A 19,523-nucleotide genomic window follows, 5' to 3' on the forward strand; every position below is an offset into this window, starting at 1 on the left:
TTCATGATTGGTCGAGTTTCTTCCAGCTACATGTCGATTTTTACCGCACCAATCACAGTAATTCGGTGCGGAAGCAAACGCGTCCTGAGTGGCTCGGTCAAAAATAATGCAGTAACTCTCTTCGCAGACGGCCGCCAATCACAAGGAAGAAACCACTGGTGCGGGTATGCCTTGTTGCATTCTAATACGCGTTCAAATTTTTTTTCGCAAAAAGTGCCTGCCCTGCCCCTAGGTATAACTATTTGAATGTCAGGCTGTCGTGAAATGAATCCGCGAATTTTCCCGGTCTCTACTGATAGCCGGTGGCTGTGATAGCTTGGAGCACGTGCAGAGAGGACCCAGCCCTGACGGGTGGACGCGGTGAGCGGCGATACAGCCCAGGCACTAGCCCTCTGGGCTCCCAGAGATGAGACACACCGGGTGGTACTCACAGGATGGGGTTCTTTCGTGTCAACCGCGGGCTTAGCCGAATGTGTTAAGGAGGGTTGGGGCAACATTGAAGCTGGGACGGCTTCCGTCAGCCCTTCCTTGCAACTCCTCCTCAGACATCTCAGAGCCGCGATGGCTTAGGTGACCGCGCCAAACCAGATCAATCAACGTCTCAAGGCGGGAGTATGTGCTGGTCACACAGGTGACTGAATGTTGTGTAATAAATAAGCGGAAGGCTTCACCCGAATCATATGCATTTTGACGTGACAACGTCTAATAAATCGATGAACGCCGGTTGCACGTACGAAAACGTGTCCCGTAACGCACATTGTCCCGTTACGCTCATTGTACGCTTGCGCCGCTTTTTCGAGGCACATTAAACTTGATACACCCTCATTCGTTTCCTACTTTTCCTATCATCGTCCTATACTTAACAGAATAACACAGATTGGAAGAAGTTAAATAGCAAACATGTATAAAAGTTATAGTTAAAATAATCTCTTCGTTAAAGTAGTAAACATATTTGAATTAATGAGTGCAAATAAAAGTAAATTTATCAATTAAATTGTAGATTTAATTTCACTCCTTCTTTGTACCTATCCATACAAAATAGTGATAATTCAATAAAAATGATTCAATTTTATTCATAAAAGTATGCAATCATTTCATCAACGTTTTGTTATGACGTTGTCACGTTAAACTATCGTCCGTAAACCGACTTAACAGACAAACAATTTTTTAAAGTAATTTTCAACCAACTTTACACGATGATCTCAATAGCATCGGCCATTGCATTGTTAATGACTCTTTCTTTGTCTCCTTTGCATTGTTGAACGCTTTATTCACTTTCTGATCTTAATCAAGTATTTCTTTCTGTAGTCATCTTTGCCATTATATCTACACAGTATCGGTTAAATACTAAGTGTAAATTTGAATGCCCTTAAAAACTGCCGATTTACAGGAAAATTTTCAAAAAGCGAATTTTGAAGTTTTACTTTTTTAGGTGCGTTATGGAAAAGTTATGAATAGTGAATGAATTTTTACGATGCGCGCGCATCATGCAACGAATTTTTTTACAGGAAAATGGCGAACCCACATGTATGAACATAAATCAATTTATACGCACTTTCATTAAATGAGGGAACATACCTACCTACCAAACATATTGGTGTGCCAAATGAAAATCTATGATAGTGAAACTACCCTGGAATATATTCGTTAAACAAAATAGTTATAGTAAAGAGTAATTTTAAGGTTTAAAAAACCTAAGGAAACTGGTATCACAATACTTTTAATACATAGGCCTATTCTCCTTACAATCTTCTGTAAGGCTTCGTAGCGAAAAGGTTATAATGCGCGGTTAATAAGCTAACGGGACGTAATTGAAAACTCAGCAGTGGGAAATATTTGTACTATTTTTAAATCAAAGTTTACTAGATAAACCTAAATATGACATTATTGTTTAATAAATAATATGCTTCAGCATACTTATAATTTATATTGTTTATTTTAATTAATCTCGATTATCTTACTAAATACTAAATATAGTAATTAATTTTACATAGGTACATATTAATTTTAATATCGAATGCTGAGTGTTTATTTAATTAATTTTCGTTATGTATATCTCCAAATAATTCAGTGTCTTGGATCAAAAAGAAGTAGCCTACGTAACTTCTAATACGCGTACATAAGTAGGTACGCACACATATTTTTTTTTTTTTTTCGTTCGAGGCGGAGCATGTATCTATAGGTAGGGACACCTGTATTTCGCGATTTCATTTCATGTCAAGGTATTTCACAAAACACTGTAGCTTTTTCTAAGAGTCGGTGACCACATTCTCATTGGCCCCGTCAAGAGCGGGACGACACCTCTCACCGACCTCAGCCAATAGCTACAGGAGAAAAGCTACAGTATTTTGTGAAATACCTTGACACGAAATGTATTCGCGAAATACAGGTGTCCCTAGACATAGGCCCTAACAAGCAGTGGGAGTGTTCTGCCCGCGGACTTCCGTAGCAAAGTTCACACAGCGCGAAGACGACAGACCTACAGCCATGAAACTTGGCACGTGAACACTCCAACAGGTGTCCGTTCCACCTCAAAGCGATTTTTTTAACACGCTTTTATCAGCTTCACTTGTAACTAACTATGTAATCCAATGAAGAAGCTTGGGTTCTGGGTTGTAGCCGCGCCCAAAAGGTGAATAGGGATCACCGACGTTTCGGTCGATATTGCAGTCTCCATCATCAGGGTTTTTGTTTTGTTTAATACTTGATTCTAAGATTAAGCTCATAAAAAAATTACGTTATGTAGAGACCCGGAAATTTCGCGGATTCATTTAGTCGCAAGCTAGAATGCAAACCTCCACACTGTCGCACTGTGTTCATGATTGGCACGCAGTTGTTTGGACACGCCCGTCTACGACCGTGAACCAATGATGCCCAGCTAGGAGATAAGTAAGCGAATCAGGTAGTTCCAAATAACAAGGATAAAACTGTTCTCGCTAAGAAATCAACCAATGGGAAAGTAAACATGGGTCGAGCACACCTATAACTTTGAATTATATCCTGAGGCCAGAAGAATCCGCGAAATTTCCGGGTCTCTATACATAGTTAAAGTTCATTCTTTCGCTTTTGAACAAATAATTTAGATTTAAATATAAATATTTTTACTCGTCAGTTCATAAAACATAGAAAAGGTTTTTTTTTTTAGATTTATATATAGGCTATATATATATATTTTTTTTTTTTCGACATTCATCTTGGTTTATTAATTATTATTATTTAGCGATTTGAGACTAAGTATACGTTTTCCCGATAATCTCCATTTCAAAGGCCGTTGCATTGTTGTTGATTGGTGATTTCTTCTTCTACTAACTACGGCTATTGCATGTTGACGCCTCTTTCACTTTCGTATCCTAATCTATACTAATATTATAAAGCGGAAGAGTTTGTTTGTTTGTTTGTTTGTTTGAACGCGCTAATCTCAGGAACCACTGGTCCGATTTGAACAATTCTTTCAGTGTTGGATAGTACATTTATCGAGGAAGGCTATAGGCTATATTATATTATCAATAACATTAGGGATCCTTAATAAAAGTCCAATTTAGAATCAAATGCGTTGGAGGGGGTTAGATACAACATGCAATACCTACACGTACGAAGTGTGTGTTGACAATGCCGCAGGCGCTAGAAGTTTATTTCCTATTGCCTATTAACATTGTTGTCACGCACTAGATGCCTTATCATTATTAATTTTCCCATACAAGTAAAAAACACCCGTGTGATATTAACAACGAAGCAATCAGTACCCTCATAAGAGTTCAATTAGTATTTAAATACTTTTTATCACTTTAAATCGCAAACCTAAACTATTGTTTTTTCCCTCTCTCTGTGTTTAATTTGTTTTTTTATTGCCCTTTTTTTCAAGTATATATATTTTTTACAGGCTTGAAACTTCACAGTAATGTTCCTTATGTTACGCAGGATGACATTTTCCGAAAATTAGATCCCATGGGTGGTTAAAACCAGGCAACAGTGGGTACTTTGTCTGCATGAGAACAGGATTTTGCATTGTTCATGCCTTCTGCGTCTCCATGGCAACGGGCATCGCGCGGCAGTGGCGTACCCACAAGGAGGGGCATGTATAATAAGCGGCGCAAGAGTGATCTGCCTGTAGACTGCCGTAGCGAAGTACGGGTACATCAGTTGTACGTTGAGTGCACGAGTCGGGAAACCATCGGTGCTATTCATTTTCTCTCCGGTACATTATACATAGAGACATGCAAAATTCGCGGGTTCATTTCGCAATAGGCTAGCATCTAAACAACTATACCTTCGTACCGCTTCTGCGATTGGCCCACATTTTATCCGGGGAACTGTGAGCCAATGGGAAACACTAAACCAAGAAAGTGCCGAATTACGGACAGCCTAGTTGAGACGTCTCACGCGTCAGTAGCCAATGAACAGGTATCATTTCCGCGAGTATTTAAAGGTCTGTGGAGTCTATCCTAGAGGTGAATGAATCCGCGAATTTTGCAGGTCTCTAATTATACATCATTGTAATAAACTTCACTGAATTTTTTTTATTAACCATTACTGTAAATGGGAGATGTGGCTTAATTTTCTTCCATTAGTATAGCCGTGCGAAGCCGGGTCGGGCAGCTAGTTCGTTATAAATGTAAATTATTATATTTGCCATCAAACTGTTACAGTATTTTTGGTTGAATAAATGCGTATGTGAAGACCCTTAGAAAACTGTAGAATCCAAGATGGTGTCTACGGTTTTTTTCCCTCCCTGTTAAACTTGTTCTAACCATTTATTTGTTTTATGCGTTGATTTCAAAAAACTAAATTTAGTTAGTTTTTTATTTATTTATTTCCGTTCAAGGCGCGACAGTGTTATACCCACGTAGGTATAGGAAATGAAATTTGCAGACTGACATAGCGAAGCGCCGGTGCATCAGATTGTATTATAGCTTGAAGCTATAACCGGTTGCGTCATAAACTATTTAGAAATTAAAAAAAAAAAGTACGTAGGTAATGCAAGGTGTAAGAAAATATAAATAAATATTTGATTTGTACCAACTGAGACGAAACGACGTTTCTTAGACTTTTCCATCTGGAATATTGAAACTTGTAAAATTTCATTACGCTGTCTGACTGGGAAGAGGACGAGGAGTAGGAGAAGTGGGGGTGATAAACCAATATTGTTTACTACTTGTGTCTAGTGAGCTAACAATTGCCCGCTCATAGACTGGAACATTTTGTGGGAAATTGTTTGTTGAAAGGGGGGAGGGGACAAACCGCCCGGGTATCTCTGCTGCGGTAAAATGGGCGAAGCTTGCTGCTGTGTCTCCCCACCCTCCCACCCCCTCCACGACAACTCTGTCTCGGGGCGGAGGAGGGGAGGCAGCGCCAATGGCTGCGGCCGGGGGGCGGGGCGCCGCGCGCGCCCGTCCGCTCCTGCGCACGCGCGCGAGAAGGAGAGAGAGAGAGAGAGAGAGAGAGAGAGAGAGAGACTCGCTCTCCTCTCTCTCGCCCGGCAGTCGCCCCGCCAGAAGTAACAGCTGGCTCGCCCGCGGCGGCTGTGCTGATGCGGGCTTCAAGCGGTTAGTTTACTGCGGGCCGTCGCGGCATACACAAATATTTACCCTCGCGTCTCCTTAACACCCCACAGTTTATAAATACGCGCTCTCTTTTTTTCTTCTTTTCTTTCCTACCGTCCTCTCAGCGGCCGAGGAACCGAAGAAAAAAAAACAAAAAAAAACAGTGTTTAGTATTTCGCGGGTCGATAACAAATCAATATTTATCTTCGTTTTTTTTTCTTCTTGAAAATCTCTATTTGTTGTTTACAAATTAAGTTATCAGTGTTACATACCTCCCGATTATTTGATTTTTTTAATTTTTATTTTCGTTCCTCGCACTTCAACGGGAATGGCGGACAGAATTCTAAACAGCTGTGACAGGATGGTGCCTCATCTAGTTCCCCCTTCGGTAAGTAATTAATTATACACACGTTAAAATAAATAAAAAAATTAAAAATATGTATATATCCTCTTTTTGTTTTATCCGACTCGTAGATCTCATAGTTCAGTTGTTTGTGCGAGCTGTCGATGAATGGGATTGTCGGTGGGTCAGCATAGCCCTGAATTCTCGCCAGACTGTAGCCGCGACTTCAAACGTCGGTCGGTAAGCCCGTTTTCGGCTGCTAACGCCTGTGATCCTTTACCGCGCTGATTCGTTGGTGGAGGTCGTGGTTTTTCCTGGATGTGCATTTCCAGAACCACTGATACAACATGAAGCATTAAACTCTACATTGATACCACTTAAAATAAATGAAAACTGTTATTTTTTTTTACATTTAACGTAATTGAAAACACTTATCTAGACTACACATGCAGGTATAATATGATGTGTAAAACCTATTATGAAAAAAAAATATGTTTTTGAGTAGGCTATATAAAAAGTACCAAGATAGATCTAGTATTTTAATTTTTCGTAACTTATGCCTATAAAAATGCTTAACTAGCGTTGATGAGCAACATATAGGCCTACTTTCTTGAAACAAAATACATTTCACATTGAAAACCTACTTTTTTTCTGTTGTCTACTACCAATGAACGTGTTTCATAAATGACACACCATAATCTAACTTACAATTGAATTCCAGCATTTATCATATCTAAGTATATAACTAAAAAAGATATTTATTACTATACTGCCATTTTTACTTGTGGGTTGATTACCGGCAGACCTACATTTAAAGACTTTCCTATAAACACTTGATTTAGTTTATAAGGGCATTGATATGTAGTCAAATACTTATTCCATTATGTTGTAAGCGCTGTTTTACTATCCATAACGAATGATGCACATGTTTGAAGAAGTTCCAAAAAGACAAATCAAATGTAAAATGTAAATACGTTTTCAATTGATAATTAGCATTGTTTATGCATGTTGTAGGTCTTAGAGTGCTGGATGCAGGAATAGAAATTTTTTTAACATGTTTTTGTACCTATATATCAACGATACAAAAATATGCTTTACATTAAAGAAAATATCTTCTAATTTTGGAATGCAACTAAGCATGCACTGTAATTAAAAATGAATAAGTTATAGAATGAAGGCTAATTTAATACGCAAAAAAAATCTACGAGGAAATGCAAATGCAAAATTATTATTAACAATCGTAACCAAAAATTATTTCGTGAGACGGAGGTGTTTGTAATTTTTATTATAAATGTCTACAAAAAATCTTATTGTGAAACTTCACTTAGTATTTGCAAACAAGTTTTGTTGATTGGTCTCTGGCGGATTTAGTCTTAGCTTCATACGCAAGCAGAAGTAAGGCATAAGATCCTAATCTTAAATTAGCATAAAAAATCCACGGACCAGGATTTACACCGTACAAAGTAACACAAATATGTAATATTGATCTTTTCATCTTTAGAATTGAATAACTACAATACCAAAGTACTCAGTGACATTACTTCCACGAGTGAAGCAGATTCAATGGTATGCATAGATTTAAAATTTGCGATATTCATCGAATGTGGATTAAAATGTTTTCTGAAGAATCATTTAATTGCTTGCAAGCACCTTCGTTGTTCTCACAGAAATCTCAGTTTCTTACGTTACAAGTTCATAAATTATCATAGCTTATATACTAAGATAAGGATTTTAAACTTTATGAGACAATTTAAAAAAATATTATAAATCAGTCTAAGAACCTAAAAGTTCATGGCAAATTATTTTATGATACTAAATTATTTTTGAAATTATTTATTATTTGAAATAGAGAACTAACAAAGGCTAATTGTCTTTAAATCAAACAGAAATTATTCCTTCGTAGGCTACTTGAAAAAAAACGATATCTCAGATAAATTAATTTATTGTTAACATTTTTTTATTGATATCCAACATAGCCTACATATTTTACACTAATGTAGGCCTATATGGATGACTAATTTTTTATTTGTATCATTTAAGATTTTTCTCAGGGAAAGTAGGTAGTATGTCAATTACTATTTTTTTTGTCAGTGACACTCAAAGTGCCCTACTCGATTATGTACTTTTCACAAATATTTTTTTTAAATAACAAATAGCATATCTATAAATCTGCACTGTTGAAAATTTGACACATCAAGACAATACCTATTACCTATAATTTCCATAGGAGCAGCCATAAACCCTTTGGGTAGGGTAATTATTTAAAAAGTTATACCTAAGTTATATCTCATTGTTTTCCCAATATTAACAGGTAACTATTTTTATGATTGTATTTCATATCAATTTTACTTTGACGCTTTAACATATAACGAACTGTGAATAGTCCATTTTATCGTAGGCTAGAGTTTGACTCTAGCCTGTTCATAATTTATTCATAAGTACATAATTTTAACAATAAAATATTTTTGAAAAGTATACATTGCGATTTGAGAATAAGGTTGTTTAAACCTTCGTTTCTCGTGGACTGAAAAATTTAGGTAATTTATGTGTTTTTATTTCTAGACACGGTTTTTTTGTGTGAGTTATAGTGTGCGTCAAATAAAAGGGGAATAAAGATATTTCAAATTTTACAACACATTTCTGTATAACATACAGCAGGGAATATCTACCTCCATATTGGCTTCTTGCTACAGACATCGCTGATTCTTGTGTGTGCTGTCATGTGTTAAGAGTAGGTAATGACATCGCTGTAGATGCGATAAAAAAAAGAAGGAATTTGTACCTTATAAATCAAATCATGAAAATTATTGTCTAGTTATTAGCTCCACTGAGCGTTGCTATGGAAACGAACATATTTTTATGCTTTTCTTGAATACAATCACGGAATTGGCACAGCGGTGACGCGTTGGCCTGGCCTTGTTTCGAACCCCGCCATCGTGGTTTCAATGGTTTCTATAAATACCTACATAAAAATGCTGGGATCAAGTGTTCGCACGCCTCCTAAATGTCCTTTAAAAGTTCTTAATTTGATTTAAATATGTTATTCAAGTCGCATAAAAAATTAAAAACCCTCTGTGGTTTGTATATTTTTTATTATCATTATTTCACTTTGGACTCGGGGCAGCAAAGCAGTGTTTCACACAAGTACTTTGTGTTTCGCGATGATATTAAGCCTCTTAAATATTCTTATTGCCTGCACTTTTAAAAAGTTTCACCTTAAATTTATGGAGAACGCTTCAGTAAATGCTGATTTTTTTATAACCTTAAGGGAAAATTTATATTTCACTCCTAGCATGAATTTAAAGCATGAAATATTCCACTATATAATTTATATTTCACCGTTTGTAAATACTATAGCATTTTTTCGCAAAACTTTATTTCAAGTAAATCATTCACAAACAAATAAAATTTGCATTTTTACAAAACACCGAAAACCTCAGGTTTCTAGGCTAGATGGAAAACTAAATTGTTATTGCTTTACGAATGATATTCTAAAAATAAAGTGGTTTACGACAAATGCTACGTACAAACGGTTAATTCTAAACTGTTTACCACACTATTACTATATGCTTTACGTTCATGCTGAATTCGAATAAATAATTATTGTAGTTTAAATTTTTAATAACAATTTAATACTTATTAAGTGTGTAACACCATTTATAAATAATTAGTTTAGAGACAATATTTTATAGTCAAATTTCGTTTTTAAAACAGCAGATATCAAAAGTATTGTTTTTATTTTTAAAAGTATTGTTTTGTAGTAGGTATATACTTGCTCTACCAAAATAGTGTATTTGTATGCTGCATTTATAATTTGTGAAAAATTGGCCTTAAACAAACATTCAAAGCAATACAAATAAATTGGCGAGCATTGCAGTTTAAAAGTGATTCAATATGAGCTGCACAATAAAGCAAATGAAATTAATTTTATTTGAACTATGCACTTTGGTACGATTTTTGTCCGGAAATAATGACATTCCTTGAATATCAAACATTAAAAGATTACTTTTTATTGATTTGTATTAATTTCTGGTTAAATGCTGCTTAGTTACATGATATAACTTGCATTTCGATGCTATTATGGTATATTAATTTACATTTCGGTGTTATGCGGTCCTATTGATATGTTTTTTGGTGTTATTTCGGTATTTATCGCAATTTACCATACAATCTTGTCCATAAAAATTACGCATACCAAGTTAAGTATATTATGAATATGTTTAAAATCATGAGCGAAAGCCCGAATCTATAGAAGCATTGTAATTAAGGGTACTCCCCTTGAGACACGAACCCAAAAGAGAACAGAACGTGATGTTTGGCCCAGACATCTTATGGCTGCCCCAGTGTGCGAGGGTGTGCGGCGCTAAGTCAGATAAAAGAAGCAGATAACGAGCGCGACAGGAAACGCGTGCAGTTCATTCCGAAAAAGAAAAAACAACATTTTCGGACCAGTGTCACAAAGTGGAGTTGAAGGAGCGCGAACGGATGTTTTTGCAACGGCGCGAACACGTTCAGGCAGCTTCGAGCGAGGATAACTAGATCATGCCGACTACTTGAGCTTATCTAGGACTGCTGCTGCTTGGGACTTACACGCCAGAAACAAGTTCTTCAACATGTCATGGAAGTTTTTACCTTAGCAGTTTTAAGGGAAATTTATGAATAATATTGTATGCTATCTCCTATTTGTAGCCTACATGGGAAAACATCCAACTGCAAAGAGAATGTACATATTTGTACTTTTAATATAAACACTTGTAGTCAGCTTGCTCACAGCCAACAAAACGTCAAACTAAACAGTGGCTAACATTTTTATTTCATTCCAGTAGACAACGTATCCGGACAAGTACACGTTTTCATATTTTAAATTTCTATTGACAGAAAGGTTAATAACCACATGAATTATTTGAATGAGCTCTTTTAACCCGGAACAAACCGAATAAGACATGTTCATGATATAAATATCTTTGATTATTTTTTCTCTCTCAAACAAGTTGATTGTTTCGCAGCTTTACGTTTGAAGTTAAGGAGATAAAGGAAGTGGTTGGAAGAGGAAACAACAAATGAAAGCAGGGGTAAAAGAAAATGTAATGTGCGGAAAGATGTGGCTGGCTGTAGTTCGGGCCGTATTTGGGGCTCAGTGATCTGAAGGAAGAGGGGCTGTAACAAGAGGAGAAGGTTCGCCGTTCGGATTCAATGACGGATTGCGCGTCACAGAAACCGGTGCAATACTTTAAGCAAGCTTGAAGTTTGCACGCCGTGATTTATTTCTTGATCCTGCTCATCTGCTCAGGTGGAAGATACACGTGTCAGGTGCAGTATTGGCTGACGTATAAGCGCAGTGGTTCAGTTTTCGCGGACTCTGTTGAGTCCAAACGCTGTGAGGCATGGAAGTGTTGTACCAGGGAAGAGAGAGAGTAAGATGAGCGCAGGATGGACCGACAAATTTTTTGTAGACTAAAAAAAAGTGCGAAATAAAAGGCGAATAGAAAAAAAATTACAAAGTATCTACTAATATTTTGATTTTACTCATTATTAATAATCGTGTTTGTACTTAATTGAGATCTCCATTGCCCAGTTGCTAGCGAGTTTACGCGGCTTGCTTAGTAGAGGCCGCACTTTATGACATAATAGCTAAATATCGTAGTATACAGTTAAAATGGTGTTCTTTTCAAGTATTTTGTGTTTCCATTGAACCTTGGAAACTTAATTAATTCTATAAATACTGTACGTGAATTAAAACAAGTGCACAGGGTTCGATGGAATTTAACTTAAACGGATGCAAAAAAAAAATTATGTCTGGCACGTTTGTTGCTACGGGGGAGGGTGTTGCTAATCAAAATTTCTGAGCCGGGTGAAGGAAAGCCTAGATCCTTACCTGCAAGTTACTGGAAACAGGTGATTTGCATCACTGTCCCTCTGCTTGCTTCTATGAGGTGATCTTTAGGGTAACTCAGTGGGTGATTATGCAACCCGCACTCGGCTGTGATACGCGGGGTAGTCTAAGAGTAAGGAGCAGAGACTGAGAGTTGATCATGAACATCACAAAAACACATTACTTCCTCAAGTGTCAGCTGGCTGGAATGTTTCAGACGTTTTTATGTACTTCCACGAAATATACTTTTGGAAACCAGTTGCCAATAAATAATGTGTAGCACTACAAGAAAACTATTGTAAATTTGTACAATACATTTCTATGGTTATTTTTATACGTATTTAATACGTTTTTGGAAACAATACTGAATACATAAAGTCACGCCTACGAAAATGGTTAAATATTTATTGATGTTTAATACAACCATATTTTTTTTAATCATGGTAAAGATTATCGGATATTCAACAATTGGCCTTAATTTTTTTATCGTGCTTATTAATGTGCAGTTAATACTGGAAAGCTATTCGTAGAATGGTTTACAAATAAATGTAGCTAATGAAGGTGCTGGAACAACACAAAGCATTAATCCCCGGGTAAAATATCTGTGATTTTACAAGATAGTTTCAGTTCCTTTTTCAAAAAAAATAACAATAAAATAAAACAGTGCCCGGTCTAACTGGATCAGTGGTGCACAAGTTTGATTTCAATAAAAATGCTTAGTACATTCTTGAAAGGCACGCATCGTGCACTCCAAGAAAAGAGATGGAAAGAATGATCGGGCAAAAAAAAAAATAATGCCGCGGAAGTTTTAGCCTCGGCGCAGCGGCAGAAATACGCGCGACAACACCGGGCTCGCGTGGAAGGTGTCGGCGCACACGACCTCTCTTGGACGGTCTTGGTTTCACTACACCGCCAGGGCTCTGACTCGCCTCACCTGGGTTCTTCTCCTCTCTCATCCATGCCGACCCCGCCTCGGGGCTCAAACAACTAGGGCGAGTCTAACGCGAGACGGAGGATTTTGTATTTTTTTTTCCGGCTGGCGCTCGTCACCTGAAAACGACGTGGTTCGTGTAACACGGTTACCTGAAGTTGCGAATACGGTAACAGCCTGAACTGCGAGAGCTGTTATTTACTAGAAATGTGATATTTTTGTTGAACCTATATATATTTTTTTAACCCGCACCCTTTTCTCAGGAATGCCGGCAGTTACGTCCTTTGTTCTGTTCTAAGTTATATTCCGGCTAGGACAGGGTGGAACCACGGGACTGGTTGCGAGATCAGGCGAATGAATTCAAAACGGCAGGTTGAGGTTCACTTCATGGCGAATTTAACATAATAATAATAATTATTAATTCACCCTTAGGTTCTGTCGTACGTCACGGAGACGGACTCATTATTTAATAATAGAACTAATTATCTCGTGCCATCCAAGCGTTTACGCTTCAGGCCCCAGAACGGAATGAAATACTAGACGTGCCGTGACCCTTCGGAGGCCGGACGTGTCAGTACGCCTTCGAGGCGGTTATCCAGATGTCGTCCTTTCGAGGAGGCATGTTCAGTGGCCAGGACTCTCCCGGCCCACCAACCAGAACTCCTCGGAAAAACTTAAGGCTCCGCCCCCACAGCCAAATCTCATCTTTGCGAGCAGAGTTTCATCGTGATCGATTATAATTTTTTCTCTCTCCATATTTTGTGTCGTTCATACAATGGTGCACAGATTTATTGAATAAAAAATTATTATTTGCATGATGGTTTAGAAAATAGTTTTTAATTTAATTTTTTACGTTAGCCTTGAAACGCAGCTCCCCCATTGGCCAGGAGGAAAGAAAGAGACGGGTGAGTCAGCCTACAGCCAGGCATGACGTCCCTTCGCAATGGTTGCTTATTCTTTAGCTGCCTCTTTCGAACAGCTCCGTTCAGCCGAGCAGTAGAACTTGAAATTGATTACTGAATAGGTATTTAATGAAATCTTAAATTAAAACATATGATTAATTAATTCATATATTACACGTTTATAACAACAAATGAAATGTGTTTCTTACAATGTAATAATCATTCCAGATTTATACCTAAATCTGTAAACTTTGAGCGACAAGATTCTGTCCCCCTCCCCCCTCTCCCCCTTCAACGAACTGAAAACTAATAGAAAACTTACTTTGGCATGAAAATAGCTGAGCTTAAACGTACACGCTTACATATATGTCGTCGAATAATGAAACAAGTTGAGTACGTATTCAGCGAGGCTGCACAGGACGACGCTGTCTTGTTATCGCCTGTTCGCGCGGGCACAAGAGAAAACATCCAGAAAGTATTTTACACAAAGCTGGGCAGGACGTGAGCTGACAAGCGTCAGTCATGAGGATAAAGCGCGAATTTAATGTGACGTGACTTGCCAGGCTTCTGATCTCAGATAATCAAGAGGAAATAAAAAAAAAACTTTTCCGCGTGTCAAGTTTTTCCTCTTGCTCGTACCTACCCGAAATACACGGTACAAAATTTTGATTATGCCATAGTTTTTTCTCAGCTAGAAATACATGTTACCTAATATAATCTACAATTAGGATTACACAATGTACCGTATAGGATAGTCACAGAAATACGACTGGATTTGCAAGTAAGAGAATTATGAATTATTTGAATAACCCTGAACGAAATTAGTCAATCCTATTAGCTACTTTCTTTTGTTGCAATTATTTTTTCGTAAGCAAACTCAATTCAGCAATGACACTAAAGTAAAGTAAAGTAAAAAAAATGCAATAGTAAAATGCAAAATGATTGACCTTAAATTAACAATTCAGTACGTGCAGAAAAAAATTTACTTTATTTTTCATATACTGTATTCTGATTACTAAGCTCAAATATTAGTACTTTTTTTCCAATGCACTTTGTAAAACATTTAGGATTAAAATACACCAAACATGTTACTAAAAATTTTATTTCTTATTTATGATGAATTATTATTTTTTAAAAAATTATTAATTAGCATTGTATACATGCGTAAGACTATTGTATCCGTCGCTGTAATACATTTGAGTAAGTTTAGCTTGTTTTTTGTTGCTAGCTACCAACCACAAGAAAATACCTCATAATTATACCTTTACCTTGCTTAGTTTTCCTCCAGCAAAGCTCACGGAAAAATATAAAAACTTATTCCACAAACGAATAAATGCCTATTATTTCTGACGTACGTGCGGTTTAAAATTTCAATCCGCGGCACATAAACTTATTTAAGTTGATTGGATTGGTAAGTCACCTTTTAATTTTGTAAAGCTATCGATAGTACATTTATGTGTGTTTTATGCACATTATATACACACATAATGTAATGCATATATTTATAAATGTTTTATGTAGGCCTACGTTTTAATAAGTCTATATTTGGATACAAATTCAATAATTCTTTAGTTCTTATATCACTGTATTACTGAAGTAAGAAGTGAAATATCTTGCTAACCTAAAACACATAAATTCTGTACCTACGGCAGAACTTTTTAAATTTTTATATTTCTATCAATATGGCTCCCAAAATTTTCTCACTGTAACAAATAGATTTTTACAATTTTTTTTTTAATTTGAAAAATACAAAGGAAATGAGCTGCAGCCTGAGTTGTAGATTTCCACACTGAACTTGACGAACAATGACCTATCTCTGAAAAATTTAAATACTAGATATTTTTTTTACAATAACTGAATTTCCTAGTTTGATAAAGATCTTAGCAAACTAAGTAAAAAAAAAAAATTGAACGCGTTCTCGTTCTCTTTGACACGAGTCTTTTTTTTACTTGCATTATCGCTGAACTACGATCTCATTCATTTTCGTAAAATAAAGGAAATGTGAAAGTGCTGCCCGGCATGTCCTATGTATGCTCTTCGAGTTACTGTCACAGGAAGATTCCAGAGCCTATCATGAATGTTATGCACTAACTTATCTTATCTAAACTGGAACCCGTTGTACCCACGTATCATGAGAGGGAAATGTTATTGTGAATGTCATATTGTGTTTAAATATAATATTGTTAAATATTATTGTACTACAAAATCATTTGATCACAAGGGCATAGGCATTTCAAAACGGAAAAGGATTGGCCCGGGATTGGGGGGGGGGGTATTTTTCGGAATTAAATATCGTTCGTGGCTGTAGTTCTTATAGCTTTACAGATGACGCTTTGTTAGGGACTGGAACAATTAGCGGTTTCTATGATATTCAGATTCAGGATAGACTACATAGTACTATGTATACTCGTGCAAATAACGCCAGATTATTGGGTGCTGACTTGTGAATCGTCTCAGCTGCCTTGCCTGTGATTCGATACTTATTTGGTTGAGGGTTTCTCATTGGCAGAGAGTCATCCAGATGAAAACTGAGCCAATAGAAAAAGCATCTTAAAGGTATAAATATTTGAAATTTAGCCTATCACGAAATGACATCGAATTTTTCCGGTTTCTACGCTTTCACTTTAATTTGTAATTTTTTTTTTCTTCACAGCGCTGAAAACCCAACCTGTTAATAAATTTTCAGTGACTTTGTTTCATCACCATAAGACATCTGGAAAGACGATTCTCTTCAAAATATTTCGTGTCTGCCTCAAAAACAATGGTTTTTACTGTGGACCTTTCACTTTTGAATGCGTCATCATTTCCGTAGAAAATCAATTTTTAGGGAATAATAGTTTCCTCTAGTATCTTAAGTTAACTTTTTTGTCTATCACGCTTCTTGCACGATACACACGTGCCTTCTATTTAGTGATTCCAGATATCTCTGGAACAAAAAAAAATTGTAATATAAATACCTAGGCGAAGGCCTAAATATAATAACTAAGCACTACGAAAAAATATTCCATCTTAATAAGTATAAGCAGTTTGTTTGTAGGCTAAAAAGATATTGTGAGAAATATACTCCATATAATTTCTTGAGAAAATAAAAATCAAAATAGCGGTAAAATGTATGATATAGTATGAACTATAATAAATAATTGTTTTGTTTGTATTTCTATCTTTTTTTCCCTTCTTTGGACGGGTTCCCCCCACACACACCCGGAATTAGCATTGCTCTTGAGTTTGTGCATAAAAACTACATAATCGTAGACTGCAAAGCAAACAACATGCTCGGAAATATACAGGTTTTTAACAAATTAAGAACCTGTCTATGAAATTCGTCAAAAACATTTTCCCTGCATCAGAGTCACTGAGTGTTTCTGTGCCTCGAATGAGGATTGTGTACGGCGTCTATAAATAAATGACTAAAAGCACGCTCGTTTGTTAAAATCATTAGTTACTACACAATCATATCAATAAACGTGACACATTTTAAAAAAATCTTTGAAAATTCTCTCGCAACGCAAAGAAATATCTAAGATTCTGTCATGCATACAAAACGCATGAAACTGAATTTAATCTGACGGTAATAAAGCTATATTTATTTACAGAGAAATTAACTAACTTAGATGCTAGATGTAAAATATTTATAGCTAAGCCATTCAAGGCATGGTAATTGTAGTTAGTTCTACACTTTCTCCTCAGAACCAATTATAATACAATTTTTACCATTATTTTCCAGACTTAAATTAGTTTTACTAGTAACTTTCTGTTAGTTGTATTGTAATTGGTTCAAAGATATGCATTTCAGAGCCGTTTACCAACAGGCTAACAATTAAAATATCATGCCCCACAAAAAATAATTGCGGATGTCGATAAAAATTCTGTGAAAATCGACCTTAGCACAAGTTTTTGACGAATTTTTGAATTATGTAGTGATTCAATAAACTGTTAGAAAGTGACTTCAAAATTTCGCATTAATTAAGTATATAAATAAAGTGCAGTGAGTTGATTTCATAACCACATCTGGAAAGATGATTTTCCTAAAAATATTTTGTGCCTGCCTGAAAACGTTTTTTTTTATGCTGTGTTCTTTTTTCGGGTTAACCCACTTTAGGGTTCGTCATAATTTCCTCAGAAAACCAATTTTGTGGGCTTATTAGTATTTTTCTGGTATCGTTAAGTTAATTGTTTTGTATACCGTACTTTTTGCACCATCCTTCCCAAATGCACACTGTCTATTGTTACCAAATTACTCTGGTACAAGGAAAAAAACTGCCAATACCTAGGTGAAGGCTTTGCGATAATAACTAAGCACAACGAAGAAGTTCATAACCTTATACTTATAAGTACCTGTACTACTATATCGTGTGAAAATATTCACTATATAATGTATCGAAAAAAAAAATTAATATTTCGTCAAAAGTATAAAATAAACAGAATTGATGATAGTTAATCATGTCTTTGTTTACAACATACTATAATTTATTGCCGAAAACCACATTAAGTTCAACTGTACAATCCGTTTAAAGGGAGCGGCTCAGTGCATTCAACCCAACACTCGGTTTGTCGTCCATCTTGACTTATTCACTAAGGGAATCGCGGATGATGTAACGCATCGTCACGTGATGTCAACTGGTCAGTAAAACCCGACCCATGCAATTAACACCCATTCGCACACTGTTCCACCACTCACCGCTCACCATTCACCTACTCACCACTCATCAATCACCACGCTCTTGTTTCGGACTTGTTTCTAACGCGACTGAGACAGAAAAGATTTAAAAAAAGAAGGTAATTTTGAGAAAATTTGGCGAATTTTGGGTCAATTTTTGGTCAAGGTCAAAGGACTTCAAAATGACAGCTGTGACTTTACAATCCTAGACGGATTGAGCCCCTACCTATTTAGATCTACACTTAACATTTCATAACTAGACTACATATAAGAGATTCAGAGTTTGAATTTTGCGTTTGTTGGAATAAATGCATCTTTTAAATACACAGGACGAAATCAAATATTATATATATATATATATATATATATATATATATGCATGCTATATCGGAAATGTGACAAGAGTAATACGACGGAAATGTGTAATAACGGAGCTGCTATCTATTGCTGATTGTTCGAACCAAAGTTCATAATGACTAAGAAAAACATCGTATTAACTGTTTAATTAATTTTAACAAGATAGGCAGTATTTTAATAAAATTAATTGTCAGAAATCAGGTCCAAAGCAGGGGTTTAGTATTGTTCTAAGAATTTTCGCTTTTATCGGAGCCGTTTCCTAATATTTTAAATCTTCTGTTGCTAATCGAATGGTTTGATATGGTCGACGCAGCGAACGTTCTGCTCCGACACCGAATTCTAGCGGCGGGTGTGGAAAGTACATGTGATTAGCGTTCAGAAATGTAGTAGAAAGCACATTTTGTGTATGTTTATCACGCTCGGCACTATTTTAAATAATTCTACGTTAATTTTGTGTCCGAGTTTCGTATTATGGGTGTATTTGCAACACGATAAAACATAAATTTGCTCGTTACCGAGGTTACATGTTACACATCACTGGCTGGTACTGAAAGAGACGCACTTAATTTTTGGCGTGTAACGTCTTAGCTTTCGGTATACGGTATTTGGTGGGTTTATTTTTATTCAGCTTACAGCTATAAGCCTTCGATTTGTCACCAGAAGTTGTTAGTTAGTCTTCTGAGGAAAACACATCACGTTTCCTTCTAAAATATTTCTAATATAGTATTTATATTTTTAACAAATAATCTACACTCGATGGCTGAAAATATGGTGCTTGGTTAAAAAAAAAAAAAAAACGTTCATTACCACAAGTCACATGGTAGAAAAAAAATAAATGTATGTAAAAAAGGATGTTCTATAAATACCATACCATCATGTAAAATTTTCGGTGTTAGTTACATTTGGGAATACACTGCAATA

The 19,523-nt window shown here is 36.2% G+C and overlaps 1 protein-coding gene across 2 annotated transcripts in view; it reads left to right on the forward strand.

The window, feature by feature from the left end:
* The first annotated feature begins 5,490 nt into the window (after nucleotides 1-5,490).
* The window catches only part of LOC134534914 (forkhead box protein L2-like), a 128,380-nt gene continuing 114,347 nt past the window's right edge, over nucleotides 5,491-19,523 (forward strand). For both annotated transcript variants that reach the window (XM_063373606.1, XM_063373607.1), the window contains exon 1: nucleotides 5,491-5,928. In XM_063373606.1, coding sequence (XP_063229676.1) covers nucleotides 5,869-5,928 — 60 coding nt within the window. In that variant the 5' untranslated portion in view covers nucleotides 5,491-5,868. The remainder of the gene's footprint in view (nucleotides 5,929-19,523) is intronic.

This window comes from Bacillus rossius, chromosome 8, assembly GCF_032445375.1.
Source record: "Bacillus rossius redtenbacheri isolate Brsri chromosome 8, Brsri_v3, whole genome shotgun sequence".
In the NCBI taxonomy this organism is placed as follows: Eukaryota; Metazoa; Arthropoda; class Insecta; order Phasmatodea; family Bacillidae; genus Bacillus; species Bacillus rossius.